Consider the following 27,938-nt stretch of genomic DNA (forward strand, 5'->3'; position numbering starts at 1 on the left):
GGGCGCAGACCCGTGAGCAAGGTGGTGACCGTCGTTACTCTAACTCACTAAGGTAGGGTTTTTTTGGTAAGATTTATTTATTTATATGGGGGGAGGGGCAGAGGGAGAGAGAATCTTAAGCGGGCTCCATGCCCAGCACAGAGGGGCTTGATCCCATGACCTGAGATCTTGACCTCAGCCGAAACCAAGAGTCAGACGCTTAACCAACTGAGCCACCCAGACGCCCCTTAAGTCACTAAGGTTTTAAAATCGGGGAACATGATTTCAAACACAAACTGTTGGCAAGAACTGTGCAGAGCGTTACTGGGTAGTCTTCATCCTGAACCCCTCAACGTTAACCATGTACTGTCTTTGTTTTATCCTCTTTCTCCTTAATTTTTCCTGAACCATTTAAGAATAAGTGGAAGTTGATTCCCTTAACCCCCAAACACTGAGCGTGTATTTCCTAAAAACGAGAATTCTCTTACGTGATGACAGCACTATTATTCACGTCAAGAAAACAACATCAGAGCAATGCTGTTTGTCAACCTAAGGCCTTAGGAGACCGTCCATTGTCTCAGCAATGTCTTTATGGCCGAGACCATCCGAGATCTGCATTGCATTCCACGGCCCCATCCCCCCTATCCCCCAGCCTTTCTTCTAGAACACTTTCCCAGCCCTCCTTGGTACTTTAGGACTTTGACGTTTCTGAAGTGTCCAGGCTTGTTACTTTGTGGAATTCCCAGCCCGGCTCGCGCACCGGCTCACGAACAGGCTCACATTACGCGGTTCCGGCAGGAATAGCACACAGACGCTGACTTCTCGCCGCATCTTAGCAGCGACTTTAACTTAACTGTAGTTTATCTCGTTACCAGCAAAGTTAACTTGATTACTTGGTTCGGGGGTGTCTATTGGATTTCTCCTTTCTTTTTTTTTTTTTTAAAGATTTTATTTATTTATTTGCGAGAGAGAGAATGAGAGACAGAGAGCATGAGAGGGAGGAGGGTCAGAGGGAGAAGCAGACTCCCTGCCGAGCAGGGAGCCCGATGAGGGACTTGATCCCAGGACTCCAGGATCATGACCTGAGCCGAAGGCAGTCGCTTAACCGACTGAGCCACCCAGGCACCCTGGATTTCTCCTTTCTTTCACCACCCCCAACCCCACAAAGTTTCAGCCACTCAGTTTCAGCTTCCTCCTGGACCCCTGCCTGACTCCGTCCTGAGGATCACTGATTACCTTTGGCGAGTGGGCGCTTTTCATCCCTCATCCCTCATCCATCCTGGGTTTGTGGGCCGGCATTCCCTCGTCACGAGGAGCTGCCCTCCTCCCGCTGGCCCACCTTCCCATCAGGATGGACTTGGGGGTTCCTTATTCAGCAGATTATTGTAACCCTTCACTATCGTTATTTATTTGAGGCACAAATGCCACAGATTTTGGACAGTGGGGACCTGCCTGGCTCACTTGTGGCTTGTGGTCTTTCGACATGACACCATCATTAGTGAAACTCGTCCTTTCTCTTTTCCCCTCTCCTTACTTTTTGAAGTCACTAAGTGTGGAGGTTGTTTGGTAGGGAGGGCTGGGCTGGGCAGACGGATTGGAGGAGGGAGGGAGTTGGGGCGTCCTCGGTCACCTGAGAGGAGGAGGTGCGGGAGCACGGGCTGGGTGGCAGCTGGGGGCGAGTGTGCTGGATGCACGAGGGACGGCTGTCAGCTTACCCACCTGCCCCTTCCAGGTTTCCCCGTCCTCAAGCCTCTCTGTAGAGGCGGAGCTGGGCTGCTGGCTAGAGGCAGCAGGGCTGGGGGGGGCGGCGGGAAGGGCCAAACCAGGGCCGGACTCCAGCCGAGGTTCCGCCCACTGCCAACCGCTTGCGGGGAAAGATGGGACGTCTAGCGGGAGCCATCAGAGGGTGAGCTGTGCCAACCTCTGACCCAGGATTTGAGCCCAAATGTGCAGAAACGCAGGCGCCGGCTTGACTACCACGGAGGCCCCGAGTCCCGCCACGCCAACTGTTCAGTGCCGCTGTGGGGCGTCCGCACAACCCGCTTCTCCGAAGCAGCTGTGGAAGGCCCACGCAGACCCTCCCGTGCCGAGAGGACCAGACGGTGCTGAAACAGAGCTGCTTGTAGCCCCGTCTGCCTGCAGCGACCACCTCTGTCCCAAGGGGGAAGGAGCGCATCCCCGCGCTCATGGGGGCGTGTGGCTTTGTTTGCACAATCAGGTGGATTTCCCAGGGAAAAGAAAGTTTCCGTCAGAAAGCGAAGAGGAGCGCATGGCCAGCGGGCTGTATCAGACCCCTCCCCGCGGAGACCACGGTGCCGCCTCCCCCTGCTCGGGTCCCACAGGCCGCCCTGCCCAGGACAGGACCCCAAGGCCACCCCACCCCAGAACTGAGTGCAGGGACCTCCACGGGCTCCCCACGGACGCCAACACAGGTGCCCCCAGGCTCCTGAGACGCGCTGTGTCCCATTCAGTGGCTGCTGTGGAGACCTGAACAATGGAAGTTCGTTCTCCCCCGTCCTGGAGGCCCAAGCCCGAGATCAAGGTGGCAGCAGGCTGTGCTCCCTCCAGGGCTCCAGGGGAGGGTCCTTCCTGGTCCCTCCTGGCTCCTGGGGGGCGGCTGGCACTGTTCAGCCCGCCCGGGGCCTGCTTCCCCCCCAGCCCCTGCTGTCTCTTCCGGTCTCTTCCGTGGCTTCCGCCCCTCTGTGTCCCTGTGGCCTCCTCTCCTCCTAGTGGATGGAGGGCTCACCCCCGCCCAGGGGGATCCCAGATCCTTACCTGACTTATATGTGCAAGGACTCTGTTTCCCAGTGAGGCCCGTTCTGTGTTTGGGGCCACTTTTCGCCCGACTGCGGCTCCATGCCGAGGACCCTGGGGGTGCCGGGGGCTCTGCTCTCTGACCCCCTTCTTGCGCACTTTCCGTGTCAGGAGCCCCCGCACGCCCACGGCCGCCCTTCCCTTTCGCGGCTCTTTGCTGGTTGTGGCCTTCTTCCCTTGCCCCCACAACCACGTCCTCAGCCCCACTGGACCTGGCTGGCACCTTGACACCCTCCGGTAACTGCCGAACTGCTGCTCGGCTCACCCGCCGGGGGCCTGACTCGAGCCCCCAGCAGCCCCAGCTCCGCGGCCTCCTGCCGCGTCCCAGGGCCGCATGCCACGCACAATAAACGTGGGCAGGACTGAGGAACAGCCCCGCACAGAGCAAGGTCCCGTGCAGGGAAGCCATAACCGTTAGGAGCTGGGCCCAGCCCAGAGGGGTGCATCAGTGGGCAAACGCAGGCCTCGGAGGCCCACATGCCCAGTCACCGTTGTCGGGACCCTGGGTCACCGCGAGGACCTCATCCCCCACTGGCCCTGACCTAGTGGCTGTGTGGTGTGCTCACGCGGCTCCCAGAGGGAAGGAGGGAGGTCCCTGCAGTGGGGACCAGACGGGGCGGCCCCTCCCGGAACCTGAAAGGCCAGGGGCTAGTGGCCAGCAGGGTGGGGGACCGAGGTGAACGGGGACCGGCCTAGGCGCGCCTCCGGGTGGTGGGGGCAGATGGGGGAGGCGCAGGTCTGCAGCTGCCTGTGGTCTAACCGCCTCTAGGCCAGGAAGCAGCTGCTCCCGCTGCCTGGCCTGGGCCCCAGGGCTGGGCTCGGACCTGGGCGGTGTCTCCCTGGGGTCCAGGTCTCCCCGCCTGGGTCAGGGGGCCCCCAGCCCCGGACCGGGCCTGGCCCTTCCCAGCGCTCACGGTGCGGGGACGGTGAGATGAGGCACAGGGCGCCGTGGTGGGGCTGGTCGGTTCCCAACTACCTTGTCCACTAAATTTAGAAAGCGCTTCACCCATGTTGGAAGCTGCACCAGCCTGGCGACTGGGTTTCAAAGCCATGAGTCAGGGGTTATTAGGACTCAGATGCCTGTGTCCCGGGGGACCAGGGCAACTCGGAGACCCATCTACACTCAGGTAGACGTTTGGGCAATTTCCTCCACGAGCGAACATTCTGGCGCGGAGCGTTGGGTGCTGGAATCCGCCAATGAGACGCCACTGTGCTGGGGCCAGCTGGCGGCGTGCGGGGAGGCCATAAGGACGGCTCTTCGCCCGGTGCCCAGGAAGGCTGGGCGGCCTGATATCCGAGACTCCGCTGGGCAGACGCTGGCCAGCGAGCGGAAACTCCGGGGAGGCAGCCTCTGGCTGGAGGCGGGGAAGTGCTTTCCAACAATTGTCTGAAAATAGAACGGGCTGGCTCACGAGGAAATGAGTCTCCCGTCACGGGAAGGGAGCAAGCAGCAGCAGGAAGACTGCTTAGCAGGCAGGGGATCCAAGGTGTCTGAACCCGCCAGGGCCTGAGTCCTGTTTCTCATCTGCTGGGTCCCCCCCCAAATGCTTGGGGGCTGGAGATGAGAAAGCAGGACCAGGGTGCGGGCACCTTTCTCCCAGTCACGCTGCGGGGTGGGGGGGGAGCTGGGGCTGGCAGAGAGCACTTTCTCGGGGACCTCGGGTGTGCGGAGAACCAATGGGGGGACCCGCTGGTCACATGGTCCCATCTGCCGACCCTGCAGTCCCCCTCCTGGGTCTCAGCTTCCCGTTCCCTTCAGTTAGCGTCAGACTCGCAGCTCTCCAGCCCGCACTCCGAGGGCCCCATGCGGGGGCTGCAGGCAGGTGCCGGGGCTGAGCTCGCCAGCTCTGGGCTCGCGGGTGACAACGCAGGGAGGCACACACATTTGTTCTGAACCCGCTGTGATCTCCCTGCCTTTGAAAGACTGCGGGGAGGGCAGGGCAGATAAAAGCCGGGTGCCCCCAGGGCCCCTCTTCATGGCTTGCCCCCGTGGGACCCTGGGGTTCCGGGGAACACAGTTTAAGGACCAGTGTCAGCAAGCCCACGGACTAAGGCGTAGGGGGTCCCGTAGCCCAGCTACATACTCCCAGCCGGCACCTCGCCCATGTTCCAAAATTTCCCCTGGAATGGCTGAGGCTGAGGACAGGCCATAGGCTTGCTTTGTTTGGTGGCTGGTGGGAACTCCCGGGGACACTCTGGGACCAGTCAGCTGTGGAGGGGGGCAGAGGGCAGAGGTCACGGGCATGGGGCTGGGTAGGCTGGAGGTCGCAGCCCACATCAGGCAGGACCAAAAGGTGGCCTGGGTGGGGAGAGTCTCGTCCCCCAGACACGGCATTTCCTCTGGGGATGGCAGACAGAGAAGCTGGGTCCCGGCCCCTGGGCCTGTGTCCTCCCCTTCTCTCTCCGTCCTCTGGCTGGGTGGGGGTGGGGGGTGCACCAGAGCTATGACCGCCTCCCTCCTGCCCTGCGCAGCGCAGACCTGATTCCACGCCCTCGTCCCCCTGTCCCTGTGTGCCATCCAAGTGTCCCCAAGGCTGTCGGGGCCAGGGGGCCACACACGGTTTGGTTTCCTTGTTCGGCCTCGTTCAGATCTTTTGCGAAGAGCATGCAGTATATTCGAAATGAGAAAAAGACCCTCCTTGACTTTTCTTAAAAATAAGTAAATACATGAAATGTATGTCCCAGAAATTCCGTGTCCCAATCACAGGTCCCAGGGGCTGTCTTGTTTACAGAGAAGCACCACCGCCCACTCAACACCGCATCGTGTGTTCTGACTCAGTGGTGCAGAGATTACGGTCAGTCCAAAGTGACATTCTCAGGCTCGGTGGAGGATGACGCATATCCAATTTCCAGGTGCTTGACATCACGTGCAGGTCAGCATTTCTCGTGGTATCGATTATTTACAATCCACGTTTGCACAGGGAACCTGTGCTGTGACGGATCATGGCCAGGGTCCACTGGGCACCACTGGGCTTGTTCCTGAGGCTGGCCATGTTCCTCACGACGTGGCATGGGATTCCCCGAGCAGGAGGCCCCAGAGACCGAGAGCCAAGCAGAAGCTGCGTGGCCATGAAACACGTTAAGATAAGGAAGATATGTTTGGTCTTCCTCTGGGTTCCTGGCCCCGAGCTCCTACAACCCTTGAAATTTCCTGAATGGTGGGAGCCTCTTTTGTTATTCCCGACAAGCCCCCTTGACCTGACCTGAGTTTGCACTAAGGAGGTGACTGCAGGTGGGGCCCCTGGACGGCCTCAGGATGGGGACCTGGGCCTCCGGGGAGGGGAGGGGTGGAGGCGGCCCGCAAGCTAATCTATCCTGCTCCCATAACCGAACTTTGATGCAAACTTGTGAACAAGAGATTGGAAAAGCTCCGCTCGCCCAGGGTGGCCCAGGGTGGCCGCCTGGGGAGGGCAGGAGGCGCAGCGTCCTCTGCCTCCTTCTTGCCCCTGCATCTCCTCTTCTGGCTCTCCTTTATGGTAACACCGTACCCTGAGGTATGACGCACTCCTGAGTTTTGTGATTTGAGCCCGAGCCTGATTTTGTTGTCTGCAGGCAGAAGTGGGGGTGGCCTGGGGGCCCGGGACTTGCGACTGGCACCTGAGGTCGCGGGGGCAGCTGGTGGGACTAAGCCCTTCACCCCCTGCTCTGTGTGACCCCGGGAACTTTCACTGCTGCCCTTCACCCCCCTGCTCTGTGTGACCAGTGGAGGACTGTAGTGAATTGTGGGATACCCCAGCCGGTGCCGGAGAGCTGGAGAACTGGTTGGTGTTTGGGAAAAGAGAACACTGTCCGCCATCCGCCAAGGCTACCGGGAAGGCGTGGCCAGCTTCTGGGAGAAGACGCGCACTCCGCTCCTGGCGGGAAGACGCTGCCACAGCATCCCTGGAAGATGGGGTGCGCTACAGTCACGGAACTTGGCCCCTGGCCTGAAGCGACCACAGACATCCGGCCAGGGGCCACGCCCACCGGTTGGGGGACAAGTGGGTGATTTCCGCTTGGGAAGATGATGAGTCAGGCCAGGATAAATGCTTGTGCACGGACCTCCCACTCGAACCAGATTCCACGTGCATGTGAGCACCCCGGCCCTGGGCCCGGCTCTCTGGTGCTCCCTAACCTGGAGTTGACTGAGCCGTCTTGCCATCAGAGGAGTCTAATGAATGCACGCTAAGTACCTAACCCCGGTCTGGCCCGGAAGAGCAACTGAGATTGGCAGCTATCGTTGAGAGCCTGGTGCTGGTTTGGGGGCGAGGGGAAGATGGCTGTCGGACTGTGACTCCCAGGTCCCGCTATTCGCATTTGGTGCTGGACCAGTCTCTGTGTGAGGGGGTAGTCCTGCGTGTGGTGGGCTGTTGAGCGGCATTCCCGGCCTCTTACCTGCTAGACGCCAACAGTAACCCCTCCCTTGAGCTGCCACGACCAAGAATGGAAGAATGCCTCCAGACTTGGCCAAACGTCCCCTGGGGGCCGAGTCCCCCCCTGGGTGAGAACCACTGCCCTAGAGCGTCTCCACGTTCCACCGGCCGGACTGGGGTGTGTGTTTGCGGGGTAAACGGCCTGGGTCCTGGCGGAGGGAGTGAATGTAGCACACACCACCTGGTGAGGTGCCCTCATGCAGGGGGTGGCCTTGGCCGTGGCCACAGCTGCCCGCCTCCCTTGTAACTCACCATAGCAAATTAGTATACCACAGCGATGGGAGTCTTTTCATTTGAGAGCTCTGCATTTGACAAAGACCTTCCCACGTCTGGTCCTCAGTCAGTCCTGCTCCGCGTCGAGATGTGCAGACGGGCTCAGGGACCGGGCCACCGGCCCAAGGCCACACAGATGGCCAATGCCAGAGTAGCATCTGGAAGCCAAATTCTGCTCCCCCTGGATCTGAAGTGTGGAGCGACCCCTTCCCCTCCGCTGGTGGAAGAACGTGGTTTCAAGACTGGCCCCGAGCCAAGCCGACCACCTCCCTTGCTCCAGAAGCAAGCTGGGGACAAGCAGACAGAGGCTCTCAGCCACCCCCCAAGCTCCCACTGTAGCCATTGGCGGCTTCCTGGCAGAGGACCCAGCCTGTCGGGGCCCGACCGCAGGAAACCGGGCTGGGCACCACCTGGGGAGGGGATGCTGAGGCCCGAGGAAGTCCCCCAGCCAGGCTGAGGAACAGCCCCGAGAGCAGGTGCACGGCGGCGTCCGAGGCAGAGGTGCAGGCAAGCACGTGCCCCCTGGGGCGTGGGGAGGGGGCTCCTCCCTCATCCTCGAGGGCAGTCCTGGACAGCAAGGGATGAGGGAAGGGCATTGCTGAGCGCTGCTGGCCCCGTGCAGAAGCGTGAGTCATCTGTTCTAGGTCAGCAAACATCCGCCTACAAAGGCTGCCCCCTCACAGGGTGTGGGGTGCGAACACCCGCCCCGCTGACTTCCTAGAGGGCTGTACTGCCCTGCCGTCGGTGGGGGTCACGCAGCAGGTTGTCCCCAAGGCCAGCCTATCCAAGGTTCAACCCCCCGCCTTCCTGGGGCCTGTGACCACTGGGGGCCCCTTCAGTGAGAGCAGTCGCCCCCACAGGCTACAGCTAGCGCGGCCCCTGCCTCTCCTTTTCCCCGAGTGATCGGCCTCCCTCCCTTGCCCTGGACCTTGCCCAGGGCACCCTGAGTCCGCCCCGTGGCCCTCCCTGCCTCAGCTCTCTGGAAGGAGGGCGGGCAGCGTGCACCACTGGCCGGGGCAGTCCTGCGACTCCCTGGGGCTGACAGTCTCGGGACTCGCCCGGGGTGAAGAGGGGCACTGTGTCTGATGTAAGCAGACCCTTGTTATGAGCTCGTCCGTCTGCAGTCTCCCCTTGGCAGGGACAGACACACAGACACCCGCTTTCTCTCCCTCGTTCCTCATGCTGAAGGCGGCGCCATGTACACGCCGTGGGGCACCTGCGGGTTACAGCTGTGCCCCACGTCCCACACACCTGTGCCCTACCCACCTGCACACGGATCTTCGTGGAACTTGCACTGCTGCGTGGTGCCCCAGGCGCCCTTGTCCCGCCGCTCACTTAGCTGGCCCCTCAGCAGTGACAACTCGATGGCCCAGCCTTTAGCCATGACACCCGGTGCCCCCACGATGAGCCGCTACACCCCAGGTTCACTCGCGAACAGGCGCACCTGTGGCACGGGGCTCTCGAAGGGGGCAGGCTGGGTCTGAGGTCGAGTAAGGTCCACGGCAAGGACTGGAGGAGCCGCCAGGCTGCCTTCCTGCAGCCCACCGGCAGCCGCGCCTCCCGTTCCCCTGCCTTGCGATCGGAGGGCACCCCCTGACTCGTGGGCTCTGATGGACACGAAATGGAAGACTTCAACGTGCGTGCTCTGATTATGCGTGTCTTCCTCTGTTCGTCATTTAGGGTTTTTTTTATGTGAGTGATCTATGCCTATCCTGCGCTCCTTTTTATTTGTGTCTTACTTTTATATTCCTAGGAGCCTTTTGTAGATTGGGGAGATAGACCTTTGCGACGTGGGTTGCAAATATCTTTTCCTAGTATGTACTTTGTGTTGTGACTTTGCTTAGAGTGATTTTTGCCTAAAATCTTTTTTATGTGTCTGGGTTTTGAATCGGGATTTAAAAACAATTTTCCCCCTTTGAAGTTTTAAAGGGAGACATTCATGTTCTCCACAAATATTTTTAATGGCTTTATAAAATTCATTTTTTTATTGCAGTAAGATATACATAACTTAAAATTTGCCATTTTAACCACTTCTAAGCGCTCGGGTGAGTGGCACTCGTACACCCCCATGGCTGTGCAAGCATCCACCACCCGTTTCCAGAATGTTCTCATCGTGTATAGTTTCTTGTTAAAAGGGTTAAGTCTTTGATCCATCTGATGTGTATAGTGCTGATGTGCGGTATGGACAGGCTGGACGCAGCTTCACCTTTTGTAAAGGGTCATCACATTGTTTCCACATCACTTATTGACAAGTCCATCTTCATTCTATTTTTTGAGCCCATTTTAGAGTTGGGGAACATGAGATCGGGAGCGCGTGCCCTCCCCTGGGTCCCAGCACCCAGCGTCCTGCTCTTCCCGCCTTCAGGAGCTGCTCTTAGAAAGCGAACGTTGATATAACAGTCCACAGTCCAGCTGGGGGAAAGAGGACGCTCATGAGAAACCAAATCGCACGCAACGTCAGGAGTCCCGCAGACTGGCCATGGAGCGGCGGCTCCAGCTTTGCCTCCGAGGACAGAGGGTTTGGGGAGGAGAAACGGCTTTCCCATTCCAGGGGAGGTTGATCAAGCCTGGAGAGATGGGCGGGCGTTGCTCTGGCACTCCTGTTGAGGCCGACAGCCAACACCGAGCACCTGGCTGTCCCCCAAGGCCAAGTGTGCCCAATGAGAACAGGTCACTCAGAAAGAGGCCCATTTCTCTGGAGCGAGAAGCCACGGGGTGCTTCCTGGCACTTCCTCCTGCTTGGTTCCCAGGATGCCCCCCACAAGGCGCCTGAGCCCCGTGAGCACCCCTCAGGAGGTGCAGCTGTGCCCATGGGAGGCCTGCTGTCACCCCCAAAGCTCTGGTGCGTTTCCTCCACACTCGGCCTCCCATCCAGGTGCTGGGGACGGGAGTGTGGCTCTGGTGGGCTGGCAGGCCATGTGACTTGGGATGTGTCAAAAGTTTCCACCTAACAGAAGGACAACCAAGGAATCACCCAAGTAGGACTTACTATTGTTTATTGTGCACACACCAAAAAGACACTTGGCAAGCCAGGAGCACTCCGACCAGAACATGGAGCATGGCCCGGGGAGGCCGGGGGCACTCTGACCCGATCGTGGGGTGCGGCTCTGGGGTCATGCGGCACCTTCCGTGGTGAGAGCACAGTGAGTGTTCATTGTTCACGGTGATTGGTTATCATATCAGAAGTTTCCTAAACGACAGGGACCTGGTTAGTGGTTCTCTCCCAACAACCTCGGGAAGCAGTTTAGGTTTTGCTTATGATTTTCAGAGGCACAAGCGGGGGATGACCTGGGTCAACTTAGCCTTGCAAAATAAGCTTAATGAAGCTTTCTACAACTAAACTGGGACTTTTCAAGGTTGGTCTCCATTTGTTTTGAGTTTTAGCAATTCTCCCCTTTTGGTGGTTGTGTCAGTGGGGTTCCCTTGCCTTCGCTAGTTGAGTCTTCAGGCTGGAAGTTCGTGTCATCACCATCTTCATCATTTCTGTGGTTCTTGCTGACTTCATCCAGGTGTCTGGTCCTCATGAACACCGTTCAGCACATGGGTGGCTGCCCACCGGCCTTTAAGCCCCGGAGAGTGTGCAACATACTGGAGAGGCTGGTATGACGACAGTAAGGAGGACAATAACCAGGATCGAAAAGTTCCCGGGAGCAGAGGTTCCCAGGAGCCAACACGTCACCAATCAAATACATTAAATGGGTTACAATTGTTTGAAGTTATTTACAAAGGTGCGCATGATGCGTTAGCCATCACATAGCCTCACAATTACTTAGGACGTTGTCCTTCAGCAGCCAGCGGGCTCCCACCTAAATCAGGTCTCGATACGGTGTGAGCAGTCAGGTAATTTAATGACAGACACTTCTATGGAAACATAAGAAAAACAAAGGTTAGTACTTCAAGCAAATTATAAATTCTGTTTCTGAGTTTGGAGAGTGGCCAGTTGAGTTCCTAGCTGTTGGGTTTGGAGCCTCTTCAGATGGGGTGAGAGCAGGCTGTGGTGATCTGACCCTTTTTCCTGGTTTGCAGCGTGACTGTCCCTGGTGATCTTTCTGAGCAGGCCGCACGATAAGCAGGCACGGAGACTGTCCACATGAGCTGCTGTGGGCATTTCTCTGAAGTTGACATCAAGTTGTCAAGCTTTCGCTCGCACAGCTCTGGGAAAAGGACGGTTTTAGTTTCATAGTGACTCCAAGTCAAGAGGGTGGGAGAATTGGAGATGATAGTTTGGAGCATTCTAGCCAAATTTTGGAGGAAACTAGATTTCAGGATCTAGTCCAGTCTACAGGTATAAAACAAATCCTCCAAGACAAGAAACAGCACTAGAATCTGATATCCACAAAGATGATTAATATTGAAACATATTTTTTCTCTCTATAATCATCCCCCATTTCTATCAAAGATAACCATAGTAAGACTAATTAGTTTGCAAATTAAGATTGGTTTCAATACACTCAGTCTGATTATTTATGCAAGTGCACAAGAATAGTGATTGATCATATAGGTGCTTTTAATTCTGCTTTGCTAGAATGTTTCACAAGGAAACTCAGATTGGACTTTCAAGAGCCTCTCCAGGCCAGGAAGCCAAGCCTGTTGTGTCCTGTTATAGGGAGGACAGATTCTTATCGAATTTATGCCAACACACATATTGTCATGAAAAATAAGAATATTTCCTAAGAGCTTCTGAATTCTGGAGGGATCACATAGGGGAAAAAAAAAACACGTTTCAATCTCTGTTGCAAAGATACACTTTACCAAATTGTTGTACATCATAGATAGCTTAGGACAGGAGAAAAGGGGTCCTTTACACCCAGAAAACAAGACATGAAAGAACCAGCAATGTTGTAATCGAGGTCATCCAAGTTACAGTCATCTCCATCAGGTCGCTCAGTGTTTTGTGATTAATTCTTGCATCACTTCATCTCGGGTTAGTGGCTTTATGAATCAATCAGCTTTCCATTAAAATTTTAGAAATTCTCGCTCAGTTCAGTGCTACAGTCTTGAGGTTATCGGAAGAGCTGCATTCTAGAGTGCTTGTCAGGATCGTTCCTGGGAATGTCTTTGAAAAGGAAGCACTTTTGCAGGAACATTTTTGCAAAAGCATCGGAGTAAAACAGTAAAACTGTAAATGGCAGAAAGACTTAAAATGGCCGTGGTTAAAGATCTGTGAGAGTTCATCATAATGCCATTGACAAGGAAATTTGGTTATATCTATGACATACATTTTAAAACAGTAACTAGAATTATGACTGATAACATTATAGCAGGACATGTCAGGTTTTTAAGAATCTCATAGAATTTCTGGACTGCATGTATTATTAACATATATTTATACAAATTTAAGCTAACGAAAGTTTATCTTCACTTCTTATTTGACAATGCTTCCCATGTAACACAACATATCAAATAAGCCGAACTAGTTCAGCATTTCTCTGTTATAAGGAGAGAGAACAAATCTTTTGAGATAGTCCAGGGACCCTTTTTAAAATCCCAAAGTCAATTTGAAGTCAAAAAGACGTCATTAGAATTTGGTTTTTGACAAGTTTGTCAAAAATAGCCCAAGGTTTATAACACTTGATCAGATAGGATCACAGTTCACCATGAAAACAGTACATAGTCATCCGTTGGCACCAAAATGACAATTAAAAATTTCAAAGCCAAATACAGAAAGTTACAGAGTTGCAAAAATGACCTTAGTTCTTTCAATAGAGAAGACTCAGTTATTTTAGTAGGTAATCAAAGACTTGGTAAAGACAATGTGAAGCGCAGGAAAATTACATTCCTAAAATACAGAATCTGGGGTGCCTGGATCAGTCATTAAGCGTCTGCCTTCGGCTCAGGTCATGATCCCAGGATCCTGGGATCGAGCCCTGCGTCTGGCTCCCTGCTCCGTGGGAAGCCTGCTTCTCCCTCTCCCACTCCCCCTGCTTGTGTTCCTTCTCTCGCTGTCTCTCTGTCAAATGAATAAATAAAATCTTTAAAATAAAAAAAATAAAATTAAATACAGAATGTTTGTTTCGTAGGCAGATTACACCAAAAGTAAAGAAAACCTTTGTTTACAATTTCTGATTGGGGCGGACTGATAATCTAAAAAAAATTTGTGATTTTAACAGAGCAAAACCCAAATTCTAATTTTGTACCAGTGTACTTTTGATATTAAAAATCTGTTTTTTTTTTTTATTTTAAGTGGCTCCATGCCCAACATGGGGCTTGAACGCATGACCCCAAGATTAAGAGTCACTCACTCTGCTGACTGAGCCAGCCAGGCACCCCCTAAAATTCTTTTTTTTTTTTTTTTTGAAGTTAAATAAATCCATTACGACCTTAGTCCGCTTGACCACACATTAAATTGCTTTTTTGAAATCTTTTTCCACAAACTTCTTGCAACTTTCTATATCCATTTAGGCTTTTCCTATCTTTTCCCTTTCTTATTCCAGAACAGTCATTTTGCTCTAAGACAAAATTACTTTCTTTTTCCCTTACTAACCCCAACCCCCAAAACCAAAACCCAAAACAATAACAACAAAAATCCATGTCTTTTATACCTTTTCCTGTTCAAAAACACATTCAGAGACAATGGAATGTATTCTTTGATTGGCATACCAAAGCTGCAAGATGAAAGGACTCCAAAACACAGCTCCAAAAGTGCCCTTACAGGATGCAAAATAGAGAATGTTTCACAAAACCCCTTTGGCCATCTGGGCAGGTATGCACATTAAGTTGGAGAGCTTAGAACACAGAGAGCAGAGCTCAGATCTGAGAGACTCACCTGCAAACTTCAGGGTTGGTGAGAAAGCACTGAGCACGGTGGGCTCTGTGGGAGGCAGGACCTGCCTGCACAGCAGCCTCAGAGTCATTGTGTGGGGCGGGGGGGGAGGGTGGGTGGGGGGGGTGTCCTTTTTTTTTTTTTTTTGGATCCCACTTCTGACACCATGAAATGTTAAAAGTTTCCACCTAACAGAAGGAAAACCAATGAATCACCCAAGTAGGACTTACTATTGTTTATTGTGCACACACCAAAAAGACACTTGGCAAGCCAGGAGCACTCCAACCAGAACATGGGGCGTGGCCCGGGGAGGCCGGGGGCACTCTGACCCGATCGTGGGGTGCGGCTCTGGGGTCATGCGGCACCTTCCGTGGTGAGAGCACAGTTAGTGTTCATTGTTCACGGTGATTGGTTATCATATCAGAAGTTTCCTAAACGACAGGGACCTGGTTAGTGGTTCTCTCCCAACAACCTCGGGAAGCGGTTTAGGTTTTGCTTATGATTTTCAGAGGCACAAGCGGGGGATGACCTGGGTCAACTTAGCCTTGCAAAATAAGCTTAATGAAGCTTTCTACGACTAAACTGATTTTGTCTGTTCAGGGACTTTTCAAGGTTGGTCTCTGTTTGTTTTGGATTTTAACAGAGGGGTCCCCTCCCCAGCTTTGTCCTCCACCTGGGACAGAACCAGGCTGCTCCTTTCCGGAGCGTGCTGTTCTGGGCCTGCCTTTGCTACCATGAGCTGGGGCTTTAGCTGGGCGGTGTTCCCCAGGCCCCCGGGGGCTTTGGAGCCCTTCACGTTGAGGCCCTGGGCCAAAGATGTTTATCACCATTCCTACAGAAGAGAAATAATTCTCTTTATCCACTTCTTCTTCTTCTTTTTTTTTAAGATTTCATTTATTTATTTGAGAGAGAGAGAACATGAGCAGAGGGGAGGGGTAGAAGGAGAGGGAGAAGCAGACTCCCCACTGAGGAGGGAGCCCGACGCGGGGCTCAATCCTAGGACCCTGAGGTCATGACCTGAGTGGAAGGCAGATGCTTAACTGACAGAGCCACCCAGGCGCCCCTCTTTACTCACTTCTTGATCAAAGAAGAGAAATCAAAGGACAGATAGGGATGTCCCTGGCAGGTGCAATACCAGCTGCCCTTTCCTCACTCGTGGGGCCTGCGTGCCCTGGAACAGGAGGTGTGCCCCGCAATGTGTCCACTCCTCTCTGGTTAGTGCACTGTCCCCTGGGATGCGAACTCCAGCTGGACTCCCCTGGCGGAGCCCCCTGCCCCCAAGGCGGGCTCCCGCTGGGACCACCCCTGGGGACAGCGGGGTCTCCTGAGGGCTCCGAAGGGGCTGAGGGGATGCGCAAGCGGCCGGCGGGGAAGTGGGGACTCCAGAGGAGAGCAACGCGGCCAGGGCGCGCTGTTGTGGGAAATGGGGGTGCTCCCGGGTGGGCTCACTCAGCGGGGACGACTGTCATCACGGGGCGCACGACACCTGCGGGCACAGGTGCAGCCGCCGGCCCAGCACGGGCGGGGCGGCGGGGCGACGGCTCGCAGCGGGGGCCCGGGGCTAGGCGGCCGAGGGGCGGGGCCCAGCGGTGGGCGGGGCCTAGAGCTGGGCGGGGCGGCAGCGGGCAGCGGCGCGCGGTGGGCGGGGCGGCGGCGCGCGGTGGGCGGGGCGGCGTGACGCGCGCCGACGCCGATCCCGGAAGCGGTGTCAGATGCTGGGGAGCCGGGCGGGCGGGCTGGCGGCGGGCGGCGGGGGGGTACTTGTTGTTCTTCGCGAAGTAGGAGCCCCAGAGCGCGGCGGAGGCGGCGGCCGAGGGGGAGCGCGAGAGTGAGCGCGAGCGCGAGGAGAGCGCGTGCCCGCGAGGAGCCGCCGCGCGCCCGCGCCCCCCGCGCGACGCCAGGTGAGGAGCGGCCGCGCGGGGCCGGGCCGGGCTGGGCCGGGTTGGGGGCCGGGGGCGGGTCGGGGACGGGTCGGGGCCCGCGCGCCGCTGAGTCACGGCCGCCTCGGACCCGCGGCGGAGTTGGGCGGAACCTCGAGACCCCGGCCCGCGCACCTGCCGTCAGGTGCCCTGCCGCGAGCGCGCCGCGCGGGTCGGGGTCTCTTCTTTCTCAGGCCCGGGAGCGCGCCCGCGAGCCCCGGGCCGCCCCGAACCCCAGCGGGAGGCGGTGGGTTCCCTGGGGGTAAGCGCCGGGGGAGCCCGGGGCGTGCCGGCGGGCCCGGCGTCCCCTGTCGACCCCCCCCACCTGCTTTGCCTTTAACCCCGGGAGATCCGCTGCGAGGCGGGAAGGCGGGGGCGAAAATAAACGGCCACGTGCAGGGGAGCGCGTAGTCGCGCAGGGCCGACCCGGCCGGTGCTACCTTGCCCGGCGGTGGCTTCCCACCCGCGTTCGGGGGGAGGGGGCGGGAGGGCCTGGAGCAGGGGGCTCATGACCGATGTCACGTTCGGAGCCGCTGACCTGCCAGGGGTTTCCCGGAGGGAGGCCTTGGTGTGGAAGCTTTGGGTGGGGAGGGGGACACTTCCCCTAAACCCCGCGGCCTGCGGTCTCATCTTTCCCATCTGCGAGTAGGGGGTCTCCATCTCTTCCAAGTCCAACTGTGATCCTGCTGAGTTGGGGAGGCAGTGCGTCAGTCCGCCGGCTTCCGCACGAGTCCCCGGGAGCCTCGGAGGGGTACCGGGCATGCTCCGCTCTCCACCTAGCTCTAAGGGGCAGCAGATCGCTTTGCCTTCTGTCTCTCACGGTGTTCTGGCTCGCCACGTGTTGTGCGAACACAGCCGTGGAGCAGTTGGTGTTCGGGCTTGCTGAAGTTCCCTGCTCTCTCCGGCGTTAATGATTATGCTCTTGTTTACCTTTCACACTGCTCTCGTGGGCCGGGCAGGAGTGCTCGCCCTCTGAATAAATTGTTAGTGGGGAAGATCCCCACACTCAACTACCTTCCCTTGCCAGGCGCCTGGCCGCAGGAAGCTCCCGGGGCTGGTGCACGCTCGCCCCGCACGGCCGGTAGAATCAGTGGGTGCTTGAGCCAGTGTGGCTTGGCCGCCCGGCCGCCCTCCCCTTTCCCCGTTATTGGCATTGGCGCGGTTTTGCTGTTCCAGCCCTCACGGCACAGGTATCTTGACCGCGTGCAGCTGCGTGCTAGGCGAGCTGGGCCATCTCCAAGCAGCCTGCCTTCTGGGGTGGGGCTTTGCAGCGAGTGTCGGTCTGAGCCGGTGGGAGGGGTCTGGGAGGTTGAAGGTGAGCTGTGCAGGTGGGTGAGGAGCACCTGCAGCCTCTGTGGTCTCGTGGGTAGCTCACAGCTTTTGGAGAACTTCCCTCCCTGGGCAGCCCAGCAGGCATGTGTGAGTTGAGCTCCTTCAAGGGGGGTCTGCTTTTAGAACTTAACAGTGGTCCTCTCGTGATTCCAAAATAGTTTCCGAACTCAAAAACACAAAGCAAGGCTTCTCTCTGGAGCACATTTGCCTTCTGTGCTTGGACGTAGCTGGGCTTTGAGGGATGCGTTCCAAGTTCAGCCCCACTCACTCAAGGTGGTTGCTAAAAATGGGAGTTGAATCGGGGCTACTTGGGGAAATCGTTTCTGGGGCTTACTGCGTTCCAGCCCTGTCTCCAGGGCCCAGCTGCCGCCGAGTGAGGTCGCTTTCCCGACCCAGACCCACCGTTCTCTGTCCGTGTGTCCGCAGCCCCACACGCTTTCACTCTTGGGGCTGCTTTCACTCTTGGGGCTTCGGTAGCTGGAGAGTCTGTTTACCGTCTCAGGCAGCGGAGAAGAAATCCTGCCTGCGTCCTGGCTCTTCCTGAGTCTAAAGGTTTCTGGAGTGGACTTTCTGGCTTTAGGGTGCAGTCCACACGGGAAATGGAACCCGGGCAGCTGTGAGCGTTCTCTGTGTGGCTACTCCTCAGAGCAGTAAACAGTGACTCACCCTCCCCTCTGCTCCCCGCCTCCCTGCTCCCTGCCGATGGAAGATGCACTGCTCCCGTGTTTACTTTTGCTTTTTGTAAGTCACAGACTGGTCATGTTTCCTCTTTCTTACAGTTTCAGGAAATTGAAAGTGTTCTCTTAAAATCATAGAACTTTAGAACAGGTAGAAATAAATGTAGGGATTATGCAGTACACATACACCCCCCGCGCCCCCCCCTTTACATGAGGACACCAAGCCCAAAGACCCCTCACCTGGCCTGTGGTGTCAGAGTCTGATATCCGGGGTGTGGGGGACACCCTGCCTGCTTTTCTGCACTGCATGTGGGCTGCACGGGACGGGGAGGGCCAGAGAGGTCCTGAGCTGAGGCGCCCCCGACCCCCTCCCTTCAGGGCAGTGCTGACACGTGCGCTTAGGCGGCTTGCCTCTCACTTGCTGGGAGTTGAGGGGAGCAGGTGTGGTTAAGAACGTCCCCGCCCTCCATCCAGCAAGGGAAGCAAACCTCAGACAGAAAGACCAGGACCAAGTCTTGGGCTCAGCCCTTGATGTGTACTTGTGAGAGGGTGCCCGCCCACCCCAGGGAAGGCAGGAGGGGGCTTTCTGGTGAAGCAAGGGTTGAGGGGAGAGGGTGGGAGTCCAGCACTGATTGCGGAGGCTCTAGAAGCCAGAGGTGAAGGCCTGGATGCGACAGGTGGCCAGGGCCGTGAGGGGCTCAGGAGGGCCTTCAGGCAGGGGGTTCTTCTACCCACCTTGGGGCCTACATTTGAGGGGCCAAGGCCCAGACAAAAGCAGCCCAGGCCTGAGCCAGGGAGGGCTGGAGCATCAGCAGAGAGACGGGCTGAGGCTGACAGGCCAGGCTCAGCAGGTGGACGTGGAAGGAGAGGTGAGGTGTTGGGGGTGATGTCCGCATGAATGGCATGATGGGTCATCACCTGAGCTGGAGATGCAGGAGGGGGGCAGGTGTGGGGACAGGGCACATCTCGGGCCTGTCAGACACGCGGGCTGTGTGACCTCAGTGGGATGTGGGGCCTGGGGCTGGTCGAACGCCTGGGCAGCTGTGGCACGAACAGAGCCCCAGAGGGGAGCCTGGAGACAGGAGGACCACCCAGAGGGGTACCGGGGGAGTGAGGGGCCAGGGCGTGGCCAGGGAGGGGAGGCGTTCAGCCTGCTGTCAGCCTGCTGTCAGCCTAGCAGCCGCCTGAGTCACCTTTGGACAGAGCCAGGATGACACAGCTTCCTCGGACTGCAAACGCAAGGTGACCAGACGTCCTCCAAGCCAGGCAGACAGTCATGTCTTGCCGGAGGGCGGCCAGCCAGGGCCAGCCTGCAGGCTGGGTGTGGGCTAGGCTGATGGGGTGCACCCCCACGTGGAGGGGAGTTGGGCAGGAGGTACGAGCCCTCCCGGTGCCAGGCCTGTCTTCAGTTGGGTGAGGCGTCAGCTTGGGGGGCAAGCTGGCCATGTCACCCTGTGCTCGTGGGACAGTTGCCTTCTGTGTCGGCCCCACTGTGCTGCCAGCTGGGAGGGGCGCTCAGCTTTGGATCCTCTGTGAGGAGGCCCCCAGCCCCCCAGGACAGAGGCTTCTGGCTTTGGGGTTTGCACCCATCAGGGTGAGTCAGATGCTGTTCTGCTGTGTGAAGTGGAGATCTGCTTCAGGACAGAACCCTTTTCCTCCCTGTTTTCCTCCTGCCCTCTTCCCTCTCCCTGGATCCGACCCCTCGGAGACCTGGGAGGGCTGAAGGGGGCAGGCACGGGGAGTGGCAGCCGCCGTCACTCCACACTGAACAGGAACAAGAGTTTTTTTGAGCGCCCACCCTGCTGGGCACCAGATTCGGCTTCCTGTGCGCGTGAAGCTCATGGTGTAGGCTAGTCTAACTGAGGTAAGGGTTAGAGCCCCTTCAGACTCCAAAAGCCCCTTTTGGAGGGGCTCTAACCCTCTGACATCATCTAGACCTAGGGCTGTTTGAGTGGGGCCATTGCGCCCATCAGCCACCTGGCTTTACTGGTGGAACAAATGTTCCCCCCACCCCCCAAGGCCCTGAACCTGAGTCTAGCCCAGCGAGGGCCTGAGCGCACTGGGGATGGCCTGGGTCGTGAGTTGCCCCAGCTGAGCCGAGTCAGAGGGTGGGCAAGCAGCAGGTGTTTGCTGGGGGATGGAGGGGCTGAGACCCTGGCCTCCAGCTCACCTGCCCCTGGAAGGGCTGTCCTGCACTGTTGAACCTGGACGACTTGCCCGTTCTTTGTGGGTCCCGGAAGGGAGGGCCACCCCCAGCTCCCTAACTTGTTCCCAACTATGCCATCCCCAGAGGTGACTCCCATCTAGGCTGCTGGTCCATTGTTTTTCTTTTAGAGCAGCCTTTCCCTTGACTTTGTTCAGATGCACACCAGGATGAAGTTTCTGGCTTTGGGTTGAAAACCACCCTCTTCAGGGAGGAAAGCAGTCACCTGAAAGGTGTTCCAAGGTCTAAGTGCTGACCAAGCAGCCTTTCTTGACCAGCAGCGTCTCGAGGGCTGTGCGAGCTGAGCGTCCGGCTCTTGCTCACTCGGTGGGTGGGCATGTGCGCCTCGGAGGTTCACACCCGCCTTCGGGGGTCCCCGCCTGGCTCTGGCTGCCAATTGACTGGCATTCCGAACAGCCCGTGCAGAGAGCGTGCACGTGTGGCCGAGGTTCTGTTAGTTGGAGGTGAGGGGACTCGATGCCCCGAGCGTCCTCCCATGCGGCTGCCGGAGAGCCGTGTGCGGGTGCTGAGCGGGGGCCGGCGTGGTGGAAGGCGAGGCCGCCTCGCGCGCTCCTGCCCGGCCTGTCGGGGCCTCGGTCTCTAACCCTGGCTGCGGTCCGGCCCGGGACCAGAAAGCAGTTCCTCCTGCGTGCGCTCTGGTGGCCGTGAGGTTGCTTGAGGTTCAGGGGTTTATAAATACACGTTTTAGGGCAGTTGTCTTAAAATCAGTTGTCCAAACTCGCACAGGTATGAAACTTTTCTCTGAGCCTTTTTTCCAAAAGCAAACTGTCGGGTTTTTTGCCTTTCATGTTTGAAGTGATCTTAGGTCACTGCTGCATGTATTTTGCGTAGCTTGGCATAGGGGAGTAATGGTGCCGTTTCTGTCCATAAACTGAGTTCAGGAAAGACGGGCAGTGCCCAGCCATCACCGTGCTCCTGGAGCTGGCTCCCTGGACCGGCGGCCGAGTCTGCGTAGTGCCCCTCGGGGCAGCCCGCTCTCCAGCAGCTGGTGGAGACTTCCAGGGGTGCCTCGGCGGCGGGGGGTGGGGGAGGCAGGAGCTGAAACCTGGTCCGCCCGAGGCAGTGGGGGTTGTGTCTGTGAGCAGGGGTCCATGGGACGGTGTCTGCCCTTGCCTGGGACTTGCCCACCCATGTCTGGGTCTCTGGTTTCTCAGGGGGGCCCTGGTGCAGGTCCCAGGCCCCTGGGGGTTGAGTGGAGCCCCCAGTCAGGGTCTCTCCCGGCTCGGCCCAACCGAGGCTTTTGCGAGCTGGACAGAACTCTGGGACCCCTGGTTCCGATCCCCTCATTTTCAGAGGAGGAGAGTAAGACCCACAGAGAGAAGAGCTTTCCTGGCTTGTTCCCCAACTTTGTCTCAAGGCGATGATCACCTCCACATGTACTCCTGTTCGCTCTTAGGCCTCACGTCGCTCTTGTTGAACAGGAGGTCCGAGAAGGGCAGGGAGTCCCCAGAGGTCAGACCCCAGCGTGGCACCCTCCCACAAAGAGAGGCGTCCCTCCTCTCTTGGACCCCAGGTGGGCCCCAGGGCCGCTCTTCTCCCATCTCTGCCGAGGCTATCATCTGTGTCCTGTGCCCAGAAGGCAGATGAGGTGCAGAGCTGGTGGATATGGGGCTTTGCCCAGGTGACCTTGACCTTTCAGATGCAGCCAACGGACCCTCATGGGGCCTGTCTGGAGGGGAGGGGGCCGAGCCCTTGCAGTGCTGTGGCCCAGTCCTGTGCCCATCCTGGTCATCCTGGGCATCCCACCACGCACTGTCACGGAGGGCAGGTCCCCAGGAGAAGTGTACCTGCCTGCCCTGAGCGCAGCCCTGTGGCCCTGGGTGCTGGCTGAGCTGGCCCGCCACCGTGGGGGAGGCACAGAAAGCCCTGCTGGTCGGGGTCTGAGCGGAGCTCCCTCCTTTGCTGGGGCCTCCCTTTTCTCATCAGGCGGGCTGGGCGGTCCGCGCAGGGTGGGAGGGCCTTAGGTCTGTGGGAATGTGAGCTCCTTGCTCTGTAAACAGCTGTGACTCACCGCACAACTATGCCCTGGCGGCTCCAGGCCCTTGTGCGCTGACGTGTGCTGGAATGACACCCGGCGGTGGAAAAGTTTCTCAGGGCTCTCCCAGCTGCCTGGCTCCTGCTGGCCCTCCAGGTGCTTTCTCTAGCACGGTGTGACCCCTGCACCCGGAGGGAGGGGCGCTAATTGTGCGCCCCCTGCCCCCCACAGATGCCGGGGGTCGGGCTGCTGTCAGGAAGCGGCTCCTGGTCCCTGCCGTGACCACCCCATGCTGCTGCGTCGTCTGCGTGTCTGTCTCGGCAACACGCGTGGGGGTGTGGAGGAGCCCGGAGCCCCCCGGGGGTGTGCCTGGCCCCGGCCCTGCTGCTGTCCTGCTCGCCGTCATCCGGCATCGGCGCCCGGGAGTGTTGCCAGGGGCAACTGGGGGTCCAGCGACCTGGGTGCTGAGACCCTCTGGTGGCGGAAGGCAGGCGAGCCGTGGGGACGGGTTAGGGTCCCGGGGCTGTGGGCGAAGGAAGGCAGGGTGGAGACACCCGCCCGAGTCCCGCTCACCCTCGAGATGGAGGCTCGGCTGAGGCTCCCTCTCTGGGGCCCGCACCCCCCCGCCGTGCATTTCTCTGGTGTTCTCTCTGCTCAGTTCACCGTGCCTGGCGTTTGGAACATAGACCCTGGTCCCTAACCCAGTGACAGAGCGTGGCAGCAAGTCTAGAGCCGCGGGGTCACACGGGTTTGTTTACTGTCCCGCAGCCTGTGTGTCTGCACCGGCCCGCCCGAAGCCATTGTTGCTGTGGGCTTCTCCGTTGCCATGGCGACCACCAGGGGCTGGCTACTTCCCAAGGTCGCCATGGCAACTATCAGAGGGGAATCATGCTTGGGATGCTTTGGCTGGCTTTTTCATGAATGATTAGAATGTGTGACACAATGCAGACGCGAAAACTCGAAGGGCGGGCAGCGGCGGGGCTGGCGGGTGCCGGGGACAACTCCCGCCAGACGGCCGCCCCATGAGCTCGTGCAGCCACGGCTCCCCACCTCCCGGATCCTGCCCTGGCCGCGCAGGGAGACCCCGCCCACCCCGAGGGCCTCAGGTCATGGCTCTGGGGCAGCCCAGGTGGGGGTGGTGATGTCACAGCCGCAGTGCCCTTTGCAGAGGTAGGTCTGCTAGGGAGGGCGGGGCTGGGCCAGGGCGGGTGCGGGCTCCACCCGTCGGGGGGCGTGCTCCCCCGGGGGCCCTTCCTCTCTGGAGCCAGGCTAGGTCAGGGGTACCAGGGGCTCTTGCCTGGGCAGGGTGCCGTCCTGGGGGCCAGTGGTGCCCTTCAGGGGCTGGGTGCGGCTGATCTCGGGAGGGGGCTTTGCTGCTGCGTGCTTTGGCCCTTGAACGTGGCAGCCTGGGCCTTGCGGGTGCAAGCTTCTCAGCTCGGAGGGAGAGTGAGAACAGGAAGCAACAGCTGCTCACGCCTGGGGGGGCCCCCCCAGGCGCTGGCGGCACAGGCCTGGCGGGTGGGGCGGCATGGGACCGCTGTGTGGCTGCCAGGCACTGGGCCAAGGTGGGTCCGGGTTGCTCCGTGGTCTGATGCTGGAGTGGGGGGTGTGGCCAGCATGCCCACCCTGCAGGGAGCCCCTCATGACTGGCTGGCTCCCATCTTGCTTTTGGGGTGACAGGGAACAAGGAGCTGAGCCTCCTTGGAGCCTCTCTGCAGTGGGGATGTCCCCACTTTAGGTCACTTGTGACGGCAGCAGGCCCCGTCCCCAGCCTGGCCAGAACCTAACCTCGCTCATTTCTGTGTTCTTGTGTGATTTTCTAGTTCCAATTTCCAAGCCCTTCTGTTCGGGTGACTGTGCCCAGGTTATGACGACTAATCCCAAACCAAACAAGGCGTTAAAGGTAAGCAGGGTTGGGGGTGAGCAGATCCTATTTCTGTCCCGGGCTCAGGCCGGGGAAAGGTCCCTTCCGGCCCCAGCAGCGCCTCTTTCCCAGGGTTGCCCTGAGTGTGAGGAAGGAAGCCCTGTCCTCTGGAAGAGAGCGGGGGGGCTGTTGGCTAGAGGACGTGTCACAGAGAGGTGGTGACAGAATTGGGGGTTGTGGCCTTGGGAGACACCAGCTCTGACATCTGGGGGGATCCCTCCTTGGGAGAGAGTGGTAGGGGTGGATCCCCGTCGGCTAGGATGTGCTCATCACCCTCGCCCCCAGGGGTGAGCAGTGTATCCTCCGTCCCGTGGAACCTGGCTCCCAGGGCCTGGCCGTGAGCAGTGTGTGCCGCCTCCGCGGGCCTTCCCAGCTCCTGAGGCCGGCAGCGTGTGCTTGGGTTGGCTGTGTCATCCTGGGAGCGGAGCTGGGTGTGCAGGGGAGGGAACTGTCCGTGCATTTCTGGGCCGAGCACGCCCAAGCCGCATCTGAGGTCCCACGAGGTCCGAGGGATGCAGAAGGATGGGCTGCCGTGCCGTCCCGTCCCCCACCTGCCTGTGTCCGTCCTGCCCCGGGCCCTGGAGAGGCACAGAGGGTAGCACACACGTGGGCCCTGGCCTTGCAGAGTGTGGGCGGCCGGTGGGATCCAGGTGATGGCCGGGTGTAGCCAGCAGCCCCCATCCGAGAACCGTCTGCATGATGCTGTGTGCGCGGCGTCAGGTGACCCCGCAGGGACCGTCCCCGCTCCGTGACGGAGGAGCGAAGGCCCGCTTGCGCAGTGGAGGGGGGTGCTGCCCGGAACAGGCTCGAGCCGTCCTCCGGGTCCCGCTGTGGCCAGTCCTTCCCGCCGCGCCCCGCGTCTCCGTGCTGACCGCTGTGCCGTGGCCCCACAGGTCAAGAAGGAGGCGGGCGAGAACGCCCCGGTGCTCAGCGATGACGAGCTGGTGTCCATGTCGGTGCGGGAGCTGAACCAGCACCTGCGGGGCCTCACCAAGGAGGAGGTGGTCCGCCTGAAGCAGCGGCGGCGCACGCTCAAGAACCGCGGCTACGCGGCCAGCTGCCGCATCAAGCGGGTGACGCAGAAGGAGGAGCTGGAGCGGCAGCGCGTGGAGCTGCAGCAGGAGGTGGAAAAGCTCGCCTCGGAGAACGCGAGCATGAGGCTGGAGCTCGACGCGCTGCGCTCCAAGTACGAGGCCCTGCAGACCTTCGCCCGCACCGTGGCCCGCGGGCCCGTCACCCCCACCAAGGTGGCCACCACCAGCGTCATCACCATCGTCAAGTCCGCCGACATCTCCTCCACCTCTGTGCCCTTCTCGGCCGCGTCCTAGTGCCCGGCCCAGGGTGGGGCCTGGGGGGCTGCGGCCGGGCAGGTGGTGGGCTCCTCCCTCGTGCCCATCAGACGAGCCTACGGGGGGCAGACCCCTCATCACCTGAGTCAAGCACAGACTCGCGGCGGGGACGGGGCTGCCGGCTGAAGATGGGGTCTTGCGAGACCGTGTGCTGCACGCCTTCCCACACGCACGCACACGCAAACACGCACACGTACGCACCTGGCCTTCCTCTGGGCCCCACCGGCTCTCTCCGGACCGTCCTTTTCTAGGAGTGTGTGTCTCGCGCCAGTGGGCGTCGGGATGTACGGAGGGAAGGTCCTTGGGAGGTTCCTGGCCCTGTGGCCCAGACGGCGGGGGCTCTGTCTTCCACCCATCCCGAGAGTGGCCCGCCGTGGTCCACCAGCCGGTGCGGGGACCCCCTCGCTGCCCTGAGCTCTGGTGCCGCAGGACGAACCATGTGCTCCTGGTGATGAAAAGCACCCTGACCCTGCTTTTAGCCTTACCGGAGACCTGCACCCCGCGAGGCAGAGGGAGGGAGGGAGGGAGGGCCGCCCGAGGGGCTGTGTGCGCGTGCACGCATGCCCCGGGATGTGCCAGCCATCGCACCGGCGTACCAGCAGCACCGGGGCCTCGGGGGAGAGGCTCGGAATGGCCGGTCACTGGGGGGGCCTCCGGGGTCCATGCGGCAGACAGTTGCATGGGGGTTGGGAGCTTTGCCTCCGTCGGACCTGCCGAGGAGCGGTAGCTGCTGGGCGGGGAGGGGGGCAGCCAGCCGGGGAAGGTGGAGCCCTGCGCAGGGAGGGTGGCAGGGCCTGGGGGTGGGCGCGCGGAGGTTCTGTGCGGAACGGGGGTGAGGTTGGCAGGGGCCTCAGGAGTGGGCTCTGGTTCTGCTGGAGGGGACGGGTGAGGTCTGAGGGTGAGGAGGGCGTGGTGACGAGGGCGGTGACATGGCAGGGGCCCGGGAGTCCCCTCCTGGGGGCACCTGGGTGGTCTCTTGGTGCAGACGACAAGGGGACGCAGCTACCTTGGTGCTTAATCCTCGCCTGGAACCTTTACTAGCTCTTTCTGGCACCTGGAGCCCCTGATGACCTTGGTGACTCTTGCTGGGGCTTCCCTCCCCTGTGAGCCTCGATCGATCGGGGCTCCCAGCTCCCGTGTGCCGAGCTTGGACTGCCCCTTCCTGGCCCTGCTGGAGAGAGGCTGGGGCTGCAGGGTCTGGGGGTGGGCGTTGAGCTCAAGCTCCCGGCCTCCTCTTGGCCCTGCCACCCACCACCTAGGGAGACCCCCACCCCCAGCAAGCCATGGGCCGCCCGCACAGGAAGAGGAGGATTGGGCAGGGCAGATGGCCCCAAGGGCTGCGTCCTCCTCCTGCGTCTGCTGTCAGGAGCGGCTGGGAAAGGTCTGGGGCCCCTGCAGCATTGCCGTGTGGCCTTCGCCTTGGCCTTGTCCTGGGGGGAGGTGAGAGGTCTGGGGTGTGCTGGATCCTTATGGAGAAGAAGGCCCAGTGTGTTAAAAAAAAAAAAAAAAAAGTTGTCGATACCATAGCCATGGTAGGTAATCCACATTGGATATCAATAAGGACCATGGGGAAATATTTAAAAGAAAGAAAGTATATATATATATAAAATTATATACACATTTTATCGTACAGATTTTTCGTAACTTTTCCTGTTTTTACTGTAAATCCCTAATAGAGCAGAGCTGCAGTTGGAGTAGGGTGGGGGTGGGAGCTGGTCGCCCCCACCCCCAGCTCTGGGGAGGGAGGCCCGGGCTGCCCGCCCGATGCTTCCCTCTGCGTTCCCGCCAGCCCTCGGGAGCGCCGAGGCCCCGCCTGGGGGAACCCGGGGCCAGGGAAGGAAGACCAGAGCCTTCCCCGAGTGCTTTTCCTTTCAGCTCACTGAGATTCCATTGTCACAGGTTTAATATATGGATTTTTTTTATTTAAGAGAAAAGGCAAGGACTTCTGTCCCTGGGGTTTGCTCCCCCTGCCTCCGGGGCTTCAGACGCGGGTCCTTCCTGGGGACGGGGCCTCCCGCTTCCTCGCCTCCGTCGCTCGGCTGCTCCATTTCCATATTTATTTTTGTGCTGCTTTTATCATGGTATAAATTATTGAGAAGAGATCCCACGTCGTGGTCCTCGTGCGTAGGACTCGTGCCCCGCGCCTGCCCTGTCCCCTCACGGCCACCACCTAATTTATTGCTGTACATCTCTGCTGTGATGCTTTTGTACCTTTGCAATAAAGAGTTTTCTGGTTTCAGACCCGCCTCTTTTTGTGATTGGGGCTGGGGGTCAAGTCCCCAAGTGCAGGGCACCAT

General features: G+C 59.0%; 1 protein-coding gene across 5 annotated transcripts; it reads left to right on the forward strand.

Moving 5' to 3' along the window:
- MAFK (MAF bZIP transcription factor K) lies at positions 1-27,880 on the forward strand. Of its 5 annotated transcripts, XM_078074225.1 has the most exons (4): positions 15,996-16,142; positions 23,317-23,538; positions 24,192-24,271; positions 25,186-27,880. In XM_078074225.1, the coding sequence occupies exons 3-4, from the start codon at positions 24,236-24,238 to the stop codon at positions 25,618-25,620; spliced, it is 471 nt and encodes a 156-aa protein (XP_077930351.1). In that variant the 5' UTR covers positions 15,996-16,142; positions 23,317-23,538; positions 24,192-24,235; the 3' UTR covers positions 25,621-27,880. The 5 variants fall into 5 exon arrangements, with proteins under 5 accessions (XP_035961442.1, XP_035961440.1, XP_077930351.1 ...); XM_036105549.2 differs by lacking the exons at positions 15,996-16,142; positions 23,317-23,538 and adding an exon at positions 1-52; XM_036105547.2 differs by lacking the exon at positions 23,317-23,538 and having other exon boundaries at positions 15,987-16,142.
- Positions 27,881-27,938: the final 58 nt, after the last annotated feature.

Source organism: Halichoerus grypus, chromosome 6, assembly GCF_964656455.1.
Source record: "Halichoerus grypus chromosome 6, mHalGry1.hap1.1, whole genome shotgun sequence".
Lineage (NCBI taxonomy): Eukaryota > Metazoa > Chordata > Mammalia > Carnivora > Phocidae > Halichoerus > Halichoerus grypus.

Excerpts from the sequence above, each read along its gene's own strand:
- MAFK (XM_078074224.1), top strand. Across the intron at positions 24,272-25,185 it reads AACCAAACAAGGCGTTAAAG|GTCAAGAAGGAGGCGGGCGA; the intron begins GTAAGCAGGGTT and ends GTGGCCCCACAG.